The following is a 13,158-nucleotide window of genomic DNA, read 5'->3' as shown; positions in this document are numbered from 1 at the left end:
CAATTTGAACTTTATTCTCTTTGAAACTACAACAAAGCTAGATAATCATATATATTATCTGTAATCTATTTATAAATAAATTTTAAAACAAAGAGGCATTTGCTCTGCCCTTATAGTGAGTGATCAGATGAAGTACAATTTTTCTAAACCATTTTTTTTGTTATTGGTTAAAAATTTCAACATTACATAGATCAACTGGTATTTGGGAATGCTATGATATAATGGGACAGCTGGTGATAGAATAAAGTTATGCTGCAATTAAGAACATTTTCTAGAGTTTAATGTTTCCAGTGAGAATTCACTAAATTACCAATTACATGAGGAATGCTAATTTGTACTTAAAGTATAATTCTATTACTAATAATTCATTTTGAATACAAATGACATTCACTAGACTCCAGAGAGCCACTTGCAATTAGGTTTACTTTTTCATCCTCCAAAAAAATCTTAGTCATTCAGAATACAATCCTCACCTTTTCACCTTTTTCTTTAGTGCTTGGATAATGAATTTAGGTTAAAAACATTGTGCTTTTCTTTTTCTATTTTAATTTTTTTATTGAGGTATAATTGACAAATAACATTACATTATTTTTAGGTACACAACATAATGATTCGACATTTATGTATACTGTGAAAAGATCACCACAGTAAGTCTAGTTGACCATACATGATTACAAATCTTTCTTTCTTATGATGGGAACTTTTAAGATCTATTTTCTAAGCAGCTTTCAAATATGCAGTATGGTATTATTAACTATACTCACCACACTGTACATGACATCCCCAAGACTTACTTATTTTATAACCCATATACCTTTTGATTTCCTGCACCCTTTTCACCCACCTCCAACCCTGGCAAGCCTTTGGCAATCACCAATCTGTTCTCTGTATCTATAAGCTTTTTTTTTTTTTAAGACCATGTTTTAAATTCTAGTTTTCTACACATGTTCAGGAATCAATGTCTGGACTGAAACACTGTCAGTACACATAATTTTTAGTGAGCCACCATCCAATATTTTTCTTAGATATACAATATATGTCATTACTTATTAAATGTGCATGTTATCAATAATAAGGTAATTAACTTACTCAAAACACAAAAAACCTATTTTTTTCTCTCCTATTTATTAAGGATCTAAATAAGAGAATTTGTAATGCTCAAATATTTTCAATAGGTAATTCCTTTTTGGGGGTCAAGTTTTGCTTTCAAAATTTTCATATTACTTTGAGACATAAATGTACATTGATGGTGACTTGCCAGCAATCACAGAAACTCCTTTAGTATCTAATCTGCTAATAACTCATCATGATTACCCTATACTTTCTCTAAAATGGGAAACAAAAATTAGATGACAAATCTGGCCCTCAGCTTCCACAATCCTCTACAATCTCCACTGGTCTTTGTGAGTGTTTCAGTCCAAATAAAGAAAATGACAGTGATTCAGGTAATAATGTATTAGAATGAGATCCTACAAAACGTCTCCCACTTTCCAGCATGTCCTTTGGGTTAAAAGGCTGCAGGGAGCAAGACTGGAGGCTACACTTTTGAGAGCAAGAAGAAAAGAAATGGCATGTAAATGGTGGAAGGGAAATGTTCACCCTTGAGGTTTTCAGATCATCTGGTCCTCAAGGAGCCTGAAATTGTAAGGCCCAGGTCGCCACTGGTACCCACTGCTGGAAAAAAAGATGCATAAGAGACAGGCCTGCATACTTTCCAGCTTTGAGAGACGAAAGAATGTTAGAACCCCTCCCTATTTCTCCCCTTTTCCTGACTTGGATCAAAATAGGTAACCAGATGCTGCTTTAATTTGACTTTTTGTCTTTTAAGGATAAAGAAATCCTGCTTTGAGAAATCTTGTTTCTTAATGAAGAGGAATGAAAAAAATCAATGGGTGAAAATTAGAAAGTTCTAAACTGTTCTTATTAAAATACAGAACTAAGACATTTAAATACTCATTAATCTAACAGTTTATTCATATTTTCTCTCCCTTCAAAGAATGGATGGGAAAATATTGCATTTCTTACCCACATGGACTTTCTGGTTAAAAATACATGGAAGTTGGATTCATGTGATTAACTGATGAAAATCTGAAAGTTTCATTTCAGTAATTTACATGTGTGCTATGTAAACTTATTTATGGTAGATCTGGAAGTGATAAGAAAAAGGCTTTTCTGTTAGGAGAGCCATACTGGAATGTAAGTCAGAAATTTTCTTCCATCAAGGTGAAATCAGAAAGCAGGTATTGTAGGACCCTCATTCCCCTTTCACAGGTTTTCCAAGGGAAAGTTTCATTTTAATTCCTAGGAGAAAATTCTGTGGGAAGGTAATTTCCCTCTTGGTCTATGGTCTTCGTTCACTTTTCCAGTTGAAAAGAGGAGTGATTCACAGGATACCTAAGATTGGGAAATGGAGCTGACCTTGAAGGCAATTTCTCCCGGTGGCACAGTTAATAGGCAAGGCTCCTCCCCTGTACAGAGGAGGCCTGGAGATAAAGGTGAGGTCATTTAATCCTTGCAAGGGGTGGGGGGAGGAAAGCAGTGAGAAGTCTGATTCTGTGCACAGGTTAACTCAGATTCTCCAATTCCACATTACTAGTAATAAAGCTCACATTCTGATCTCTGAGTGATCCCTGCATTTTGTTTTTAAGTTAATTCAAGAAGTGAGAGAGAAATGATGAATTGAATTATCATGTCTCAAAACACTGATAAACAATTCACTGGGAATAAAAGAACTGAAGAAAATAAATAGGTGTAGCAGTTGTATGAAGGTAGAACCCAAACAGCTGTGCCTACTGCTCTGAATAGAAATATACACCAGGAAGGGTCAGTGGCTGTGTTTTCACACATTATGTGTAAGGGCTCTTGAGGAACAAGTGACTGACAGTGAACTGCCACAGACGTCTGGGGGACCTGGGATGAACCTAATGAGAAGTGCATAATTGAGAGGCAAAAGCAAATTAGTAACTCAAGAAGAAATCGTGAGTTATTCTAACCTAGCGATCGGTAAAGTTTGTGAATCACAGTCTATCCCTGCTCGATGCAGATGATCAAGTAAACAAAATGTGAACAAGAAAGATGCGTCTTAGCTTTCCTGACTCCAGAGAGGTATCTCAGATTCATGCCCGATGGACAGTGCAGACAGATGTGTATTTCCAGAGACAGAGCAAATATTAGCAGAAGCGGCAGCAGTCAGGGCTAAATGACTCTTGCTGTAGAAACTGAAAGACTATAATGATGCAAAGGGTGACCAGCCAAGCACTGAATCAAAGGAAAGTCTCCCCAGGATCAGCAACTTAACTATGTTGTTTTACCTGAGGCTCAGACATCTGTACTGTCCTGATGGAGAAGGCACTGGTGCTTGAAAAAGAATCACCCTAGTGATGATCATACTACAATTAGCCACCTATGTGCCTAAATTAACCTGTAGCATACCTGTCGACTGAAATTAATGCACAACCTAAAAGTAGAGAGTTACATTTTATTTGGTGAGCAATTCTAAGGACTCCAACCCGGGATGACAGGCTCTCAGATGGCTCTGAGGGACTGCTCAGAAAAGGTAGGGGAGGAGCCAGGATCTATAGGGGCTTTACAACAAAGACCTGGTAGTTGGAACAATAAAAGATTACTTGTTAACTAAAGAAAATCAGACATCTCAAGTTAAAGAATTTAGTGCTTTTCTATGTAGGGGAGGAAGCAAACATTTGGGCTCACTGAATTCATTCCTTTGACAAGCACCTCGCTATCCAGGGCCGCATCCTGTCCTTTCTTATTCTGAGTCCCCTCAGAGGGCACCACTGTGAGTGGCTGCAGAGGCCGGGCTGCAGGCTTGTCTTCCCTTGGGTGGCGGCAGCCGCTGATGACTTGATGGCTTCAGCATTCTTTGTTTACTGATACGGTTTGCAGTATGTTTCGTTCACATACCAAAAGGTGTTCCAAGTATTCTAAAATGATTCTCATTTCTGAAGTGCTAAGCTAAATATGTCATTATCAATGTAAAAACACCTGAACCAGGTGAATGTTACGTGGTCATGCAGTTGCTGTCTAGCATAGAGGTTTTTTTTTTTTTTTTTAAAGGAATTCATCAAGTGATGAGGAACAGACTATCCTTAGAGAAGTTTACCCAGCTCACTAGTTACCTAAACACCCGTCACTCTGCCATCTGAAGAAGGCTTGAGTCCAAATAGAAAATGACCCCCAAAAGGAATTTAGCATAATTATATAAAGTTTCATTAAATTTCATGTGGTCAGTTGCAGTTTCATTTTACTTTGGTCTTTCATACGACAGAACTTAAATATTTATAAAGATAATGTCTATCAACTAGCCAAGGTTTGAAAATCTATTAAAGTAACAAATTATGCTTGTGTTAATTTTTCTATTTCACAACCTACCGGTTTATTAATTTAGTGCTCAACCTTAAAAGTTTTTAGTGAACCCAGAGTATGTTTAGCCTTGGGAACAAAAACTCCAATATTAAGAAATATTTTGAGGTACAAACCATCTCTAATGAAATGGAAAGGTACATGTTGAATTAATCTATGCCAGAGAGAGAATGTCCTACTCAGAAGACATTCTTTTAATTTGCTCACCTTAATAGACTCCTACATGAGACATCTGCATTTATATCTATATGTACATGGGCACTGTATACATCCATATGCACACTCACATTCTTCTATGCGAAAAAGAGTGACAGAAACCTAAGTATATGATGAGTCAGCTTTAAAAGAAACTCCAACAAAATTGAAATTTTGTTACTCACCATCAAATTCTGCTGGTCCAACACCTACTATAATTATTGACATTGGAAGTTTTGAAGCCTTCAAAGAGAATACATAATTAGTTCATAATTAAGAAACTGAATTAAGAAAAGAACTAAGAATTAAGAAGAAAATAATATACCGTGTTTTACTGATATTTTTCTGCAGATACCCATTAAAATGGTTTTGAACATATTTAAAATATAACATAGCTTTGGATAATGTTTTAAAAAAGTACTGAGCACCTGCTTTCACTTGCTTTTCCCAGACAAAATCTTCCTAAGCTGACTCTGGGTACCTTTGGTCTCTTTTTTTCACGTTCTCCCTCCTCTCAAAAATCTTTCAGTTGCTAAAAGGGGGAAAAGGTACTACTATTTGTGAAAAAGTAGTACCCTACTCTATCTCACTCACAGTAAATGAGTGAATGCAATGATAATTACAGAAGGTTATCATTAGTATGGTTGAATAATTTTATAGTAAGAATGTGAGCCCCACCAGCAGACAGATGGGACAGCATAGCAACCACATCTTCAGCTGTGAAGGTCACTGAATTATGCATAACTGTTCCTCAGCGTATGTCCTGTTAGTTTAAACCTAAATCACTAAGTTTCCATTTTAAAGAACACACTAGTTCCACTGATCAGAACATAAAGGAAATCAAGACAAATTCAAACCAAGTGTGTCTAGTTAAAAACCAATAAAGAAATAAATGTCTAAGCCTTTACCTCTCTTCCTTTTTGTGTTTGGTTTTAAGTATATGTCTATAAACACTTGATTTTTTCCCCACATTTAGCTATTCTCACACCAAACAGCTAATTATATTTTCCCTGTGCTATTAATAATTATGAGGTATGATAATTCATTCATGTAACCCATTTTTACTAATATCTATCTTGTGCCAAACATTGCTAAACCCAAATATAGAAAGGTGAATGGAAACAGATTATAGATTAATTTTACAGATTATAGTCTAGTAAGTATAGATTTTTATAGGGTATAGTCTAATAAAGACAATCAATTAATAGAAATAACACATAATTGGGAATTATAATGAAAAGAATGGTTCTTGAATGAATGCTAGTCCCTATCTAGTTCTATAATAGAAATCAGCACAGTTCTGCAACTGAAATGTAAATATTAAGAAATATTATGTACAAATTGTAAGGTTGTATATAAGTACATCAAACTAATAGAGGTAAACAGACTCATGCATATGAAAGTGATGCTGTTATCTTATTTATTTTTATTTTTTGAAATAATTTTGTTACAACCTAATTATTCACACTCCTCGGCTTGGCCCTTATGGATGACTGGTATAAATGGGTGTGAGTTCTCTGGATATGGCTAATAATACAGTTGGCTTCAAAGACATGGGTGTTGTATTTCACTGTTAAGTCAACTGAAGTAGACTCTGGTCCCTTAAGTAGCACCATGCATACATTTAGCCAGCCGGAGACGGAATGATTCCTACTCACATTAACTATAGACTCCTTAGTTTGAGCCATGTCCGAGATAACCCCATCGGTCACAATCAGGAGCACAAAATACTGGGAGCCATCCTTTACGGAAGAAGCATATCTGAAAGGCAGCAAAAGGTACAAAATACCACAGAAAACAAAACAGTTCCTCTCTACATGATAGTTGCAAAACATAACTTTGAATGGTCAACAAACTTTTTAATCATAAGAAAATATTTAAACACATGTTGGGAGACTGTGTTATACAAATTCTCAACTACACATTTTTCTGAAACAGCGCACTAGAGTAACAGCAACGTTACTGCACGCTGGCACACAGAAACGCCTGGCTGCATTAGAAACTCTCACTGCTAAGAGGTGAGCTGGATGGTATGTTAGCACACAGGAATGGACAGAGCTTTGGAATAAACATCTTGACTAAGCAACACATTATGTGTATGATAAATTACATACTTCAGTATAAATTATGTATGCTATCTGAACTGTATTTTCTCACCTTTAAAATCAAGGTAAGCCAGCTTTGTACTGTTAAGAAAAAAAATTTCATGTATGGTACTAAATATATATACCTAACTGGTAGATTATATGTATAGTAGACCATATAAAGGATTGATTTTTGTTTTGGAACTAGATACTGTGATGGTTGCATAATATTGTGAACACGCTGAATGTCGCTGAACCGTACATTTTAATATGTTTAGGTTTATGTCATGTGAATTTCACCTGAATAAAAAAAACGCAACAGAAGAAACATTCTGGCCTATCCATAATAGTTCAAGTTCCTACATGTTAAACTGATGAAAGATGAGAAGAAAAATTATAGCAAACAAAAGCAAAAACTAGGGACATAGTAAGAACGTGTTCCAGTACTTGTTTTCTATCTTCTATTGCAAAATTATCACCAAAGAATACTCAGAAACTTAGAGGGGAATTTTTATAACTATGTTATAATCTCTTTTTCTATCGCGTTCTCCATTCTGGCTACCTAGATTATATTCTCAATAGGATCACTTTTTATGACTTCTAGTATATAACTAGCATGCCAGTCATATCTAGTAATGAGCAAGCATTATGGTGTTCTTAGGAGACAGATAGTTAACAAGAAGACTTTGGTCTACTTTTTGTAAAAATCATCAAGTAAATCATAGAAAAATTGGGTTCAAGAAAATTTCCATTGATGACCAATGAAGTTCCCTCCCATACCTGATGGGCTCTAAGTAACCAAGTTTGAACAGCTTGGGGACAAACCAGTAGCATAGTATGTCAGTGCAAAATTTATTTCTTGTAGAACAGAATTCATACCTATATGAAGAAGAGAACTATTTACAACTTTGCCATACACAAGAGAAACTAATCATTGCTCATGCTGTTAACAAAAATGATTGGAAATTTTGTAGGTTGATGAAGAGAATACAGTAAGTGGCATGTTCATACACTGTAGAACCAGTTCAAAATAGCATGGAATTTATTCCACCACATACAGTCAAAAATGCTCCCACAACATTGAACAAGTAATCTTAGACATTAAGGAATTTGTTATTAATTTGATAGTCACACAAGCAATGGAAAATCCAAAGCAGGTATGAACTTACTCTCCGATTTTGTGCTCAATTTTTTTTTTTTAAGAAAAGAAGTAGGATAACCTCCCTTAGGAATTCATTTAAAAAAAATTTAAATGCCCATTATTTTACAAAAGCATTTCTTACTGACTGCGTCAAAATTGAGGTTTTATCTTTCATGTGATTAAAGGGAGGCTATAAATAACAGTGAGAAAAGCTTCTATGAATACAACAGTATGGCTTTTCTTACCAAATGATGCCCTTAATGGCGAGAAGTGATATGAAAAGTTGAGAATTATGCAGTCCTATAAAATACCACTTTAAGTGGTTTAACTGATCCTTTTTTTTTGGTGTTTACTTTTTATTTCTCTTTCAACAGTTCTTGTTACCTATGAAGAAAGTCTCAGTTGTTATTACTATGCCTTTTTTTCCCTGCAGCTTTATTGAGGTATAATTGGTATATAAAAATGCATTGCACATAATTAATATATACAAGTTGCTGAGTTTGGACTTATGTATACACTCATGTTATCATCAAAACCACCAAGGTTAATAAACATATCTGTTATCTCCAAAAGTTTCCTTGTGTCCCTTTTTCTGTGTGTGCTTGTAAAGAACATTTATCATGAAATCTACCCTCAAGCAATTTTTAAGTGCACACTATCTCATTGTTAACTAGAGGCAAAAGTTGTACAGCAGAGGTCCAGAATTGACTCATCTTGTATATCTGTAACTTTATACCCACTGAACAACTTCTCCACATACTCTTTTCCCCCACTCCCTGGTAACCACCATTCTATTGTCTAACTTCTGTGTTTGACTATGTACTTGAGATGCCTCATCTAAGAGGGATTATAATATGCCTTTCCATGACTGACTTAATTCCATAATATCCTTGAGGTCCATCTATGTTGTTGCAAATGGTAGAATTTCTTCTTTTTTTTTTTAAGGCTGAATAATATCTCATTGTATGTATATGCTACATTATATTTATTTTTATAGATTGCATTTGTCAGTGTATACTTGTTTCTTATCTTAGGTGTTGTGAATAATGCTCCAGACATCTCTTCCAGGTTCTGATTTCAGTTCTTTTCTGTATATACTCAGAAGTGGGACTGCTGGTAGCTCAATGCTTATTTTTTGAGGAATCACTTTACTGCTTTTCATAACAGCTATACCAAGTTACATTCCCACCGACAGTGCACAAGGTTTCCAATCCCTCCACATCCTTGCCAACACTTGCTATCTTCTGAATTTTTACTGTAGCCATTCTAACAGGTGTGAAGTGACAGCTCATTGTGGTTATAAATTTGCATTTCCCTGATGATTAGCGGTGCTGAACAATGTTGCATATACTCACTGGCCATTTGTATGTTTTCTTTGGAGAAATGTCTGTGCAAGTGGTCTGCTCGTTTTCAAAATTGGGTTATTTGCTTTTTGCCATTGAGTTGTAGGAGTTCCTTATATATTCTGGAAATTAACCCATTATTAGGTATATAGTTCACAAATATTTTCTCAAGTTCCATAGGTTGCCTTTTCATTGGTTGATGGTTTTTGCTGTATAGTAACTTTTAAGCTTGATGTAGTCCCAGTTGCCTTTTTTTTTTTTTTTTGCTTTCATTGCTTTTGGTGCCATACCCAAGAAATCACGGCCAAGACCAATGTAGAAAATCTCTTCTCCTAAGTTTTCTTCTAGAAGTTTTACAGTTTCAGATTTTAGGTTTAAGTCTTTAATTCTTTCTAAGTTAATTTTTATAAGTAGTGTAAGGTAAGAGTCTAATTTCATTCTTTTGTATGTAGATAATCCAGTTTTCCCAATATAATTTCTGAAGAAATTATCCTTTCCCCATTGTGTATGCTTGGTATCATTTTTAAAGATCAGGTAACCGTAGATGTGTGTTTTTTTATTCTGTGTACTCTATTTTGTACCATTGATATATATGCCTATTTTAATGACGGTAGCTTGCTGTTTTGATTACTGTAGTTTTGTATTATATTTTAAAATCAGGCAGTGTTATGCCTCCAGCTTTGTTCTTTCTTCCTGCTCAAGATCTGCTTTATTTGAAGACTTTCATGGTTCCATATAAATTTTAGAATTATTTTTTCTATTTCTGCAAAAAGTGCTTTTTGGGATTTTGATATGGATTTTACTCCATCTGTAGAACATTTTGGGTAGTATGGACACTTTAACAATATTGATAATAATATTATTATAATAGCATAATAATATTACAATCCATGAACATAGACTGCCTTTCCAGTTGTTTCTGCTTTCATCAACATTTTATAGATTTCAGTGTAAAAGCATTTCACTTCCTTGTTTAACTTTATTCCTAAGTATTTTATTCTTTTTAGTGCTATTGAAAATAGGGTTATTTTCTTAATTTCTCTTTATAGTTAGTTGTTAGTGTATAGAAACAAAAAATTTTTGTTATGTTGATTGTATATCCTGCATACTGAATTCATTAGCTCTAAAAGGTCTTTTTATTTTTGTTTTGGGGTGGTTTTTTTTTTTTTTTTTTGCCTTTGGAGTTTTCTACATTAAAGATCATGTCATCACTTCTTCCTTTATGATTTGGGTGACTTTCATTTCTATTTCTTGCCTAATTGCTCTGGCTAGGACTTCCAGTAGTATGTCCAATTGAAGTTGGAGAATCCTTGTTCTAGATCTTAAAGCTCTGTTTTTTATCATTAAGTATGATATTAGCTGTGGGCCTTCCATAGAAAGCCTTTATTACATTGATGCAAGTTCCTTCTGTACCTAATTTGTTGATAGTTTTTATCAAGAAAGGGTGTTGAATTATGTCAAGTGCTTTTTCTGTATCTCTGGAGATGACTATGTGATTTTTGTCTTTCATTCTCTTAATGTTCTGTATCAGTTTTATTGATTTGCATATATTTAACTATCCCGACATCATAGGGATAAATCCTACTTGGTCATGGTGTATGATTCTTTAATGTGCTCTTGAATTGTCTGCTAATAATTTATTGAGGATTTTTACGTACATGTTCATCAGGGATATTGGTCTGTAGTTTTCTCTTCTTGTGGTGTCTCTATGTTTGGTAACAGGGTGATACTGGCCTCATGAAATGAGTTTGGAAGTGTTCCCTCTTCTATTTTTTGGGAGGAGTTTGAGTAAGAGTTGTATTGATTCTTCTTTAAATGATAGGTAAAAGTCACCTATGTAGCCATCTGGTCCTGGGTTTTTCTTTGTTGGGAGTTTTTTGATCACTGATTCAATCTCATAAGTTTTTGGCCTGTGCAAGCTTTCTATTTCTTTGATTTATTCTTGGTAGATTGTAAGTTTTTAGGAGTTTATTTCTCCTAAGTTGTCTAATTTGTTGGAGTCTAATTTTTGTAATAGTCCCTTATGATATAATTTTTTTTTATTTTTGTGTCATCAGTTGTAATGTCTCTTCTTGCATTTCTGATTTTGAGTCATTTTTCTCCTTATTCTAGCTAAAGATTAATAGATTTTATCTTCTCAAAAAAAACACAACTCTTAGTTTTGCCAGGTTTTTTTTTTGTTGTGTTTCTAGTCTCTATTACATTTATTCTCCTCTAATTATCATTTAATTTTAATTATTATTTCCTTTCTTCTGCTAACTTGTGCTTAGTGTATTGTTCTTTTGAGGTGTAAACTTAAGTCATTTGAGATTTTTCTTTTTAAAAATGTGTTATCATTATAAATTTCCCTCTTAATACTGCTTTTACTGTATCCCATCAGTTTTGGGATATTGTGTTTTCATTTTTCTCATGATATTTTCTCATTTCCTGTTTGATTTCTTTTTGACTCAGTGTCGTTCAAGAGTGTGTTAATTTCCATTTATTTGTGAGTTTTGTGATTTCCTTTTGCTACTGATTTCTAAGTTGTTTGTTTCCATTGTAGTCAGAAAAGATAGTTGGAATGACTTTATTCTTACATTTGTTGAGACTTGTTTTAGGACTTCCTGTGTGATCTGTCCTAGAGAATGTTCCACGTGTGGTTGAAAAGAATGTGTATTCTGCCGCTGTTGAATGTAATGTTCTGTATATGTCAGTTAGGTTCCATTTCGTCTACAGCACTGCTCAAGGCTGCAGTTTCCTTTTTCATTTTCTCCCTGGGTGATCTATGCATTATTGAAAGTGGAGTAGTGAAGTCTTCTAATACTATTGTGTTGCCATTTCTACCTTCAAATATGTCAATTTAAAAAATATATATATTTAGGTGATTTGATGCTGAGTGTATCGTATTTATAATTATTATATCATCCTGTTGGATTGAACCTTTAAAAATTTGTTCTTTTTAATAAAATTGCATTTATTTAAGGTGTACAACATAATTTTATACACACACACACGCACACAGTGAAATGATTACTACAGTTAAGCTAATTAACATATCATGTCCACACATAGTTACCATATTTTGGGGGCGTACTCAGTGGACCTGAAATATACTCTATTTTAGCAAATTGCCAGCATTCAGGACATTATTTACTATAGTCATCATGAAATACATGAGATCTCTAAACTGATTCATCCCATGTAATGCGACTTTGTACCCTGTGACCAATATCACCCTATTTCCCTTACCTCTCCACATCTGTTAACCCCTGTTCTAACTTACTGCTTTGGCTTTAAGAAAATTACATATACATGAGATCATGTAGTTTTTAAACTTGTGTCTGGCTTATCTCACCTAGCAAAATCTCCTGCAGGTTTAGCCATGTTGTTGCAAATGGCAGCCTGAATTGTATATATTATTTTATATAATGATATATATATATCACATAAATTGCCCCTTTTATTATATAATGACCTTCGTCTCTTGTGACAATTTATAACTTAAAGTTTATTTTGTCTGATGTAAGTATAGCCACTCTTGGCTTCTCTCTTTTGGTTACCATTTTCATGGAATATCTTTTTTTCCCCATTGCTTCATTTTCATCCAATGTATGTCCTTAAATCTAAGTTGAGTCTCTCATAGACAGTATATAATTGGGTTTTTCTTTTTTTTTTCTATTGCTTCAGCCACTTTATGTCTTTTGATTGGTGAATTTAATCCACTTACATTTTGGTTTTCTTTTGATTCACCATAAAGTATACCTAAGAGAAGAGGAGAATATATTCATACTATTGGGAAAGTTAAAGGTAGAGTCTGAAGCAGATATAGAGAGAAACTCTGAGGTTTGTTGTTGTATCTTAAAAATTCATAGAAATTTTGCATTTTTATTTATGTTAAATATGTACTTGTATTAATGCTTTATGTCTTGACTTTGAAGAAAATTAAGGCTTTAGAAAAAATCTTGAGTTTATTGTGTGGCTCTCACTACTACTAGACACACTAATTTGAAAACAAACCACTTTTTACACGAAAACT

At 34.1% G+C, this 13,158-nt stretch overlaps 1 protein-coding gene across 3 annotated transcripts in view; it reads right to left on the bottom strand.

The window, feature by feature from the left end:
• The window catches only part of CPNE8 (copine 8), a 171,055-nt gene that overhangs the window by 10,041 nt on the left and 147,856 nt on the right, over positions 1-13,158 (bottom strand). For all 3 annotated transcript variants that reach the window (XM_006202855.4, XM_015238039.3, XM_072973000.1), the window contains 2 exons: positions 6,234-6,336; positions 4,761-4,818 (listed from right to left, as the gene is read on the bottom strand). In XM_006202855.4, coding sequence (XP_006202917.1) covers positions 4,761-4,818; positions 6,234-6,336 — 161 coding nt within the window. The remainder of the gene's footprint in view (positions 1-4,760; positions 4,819-6,233; positions 6,337-13,158) is intronic.

This window comes from Vicugna pacos, chromosome 12 (assembly GCF_048564905.1).
Source record: "Vicugna pacos chromosome 12, VicPac4, whole genome shotgun sequence".
In the NCBI taxonomy this organism is placed as follows: domain Eukaryota; kingdom Metazoa; phylum Chordata; class Mammalia; order Artiodactyla; family Camelidae; genus Vicugna; species Vicugna pacos.
This window is presented reverse-complemented; position numbering and strand designations above follow the sequence as displayed.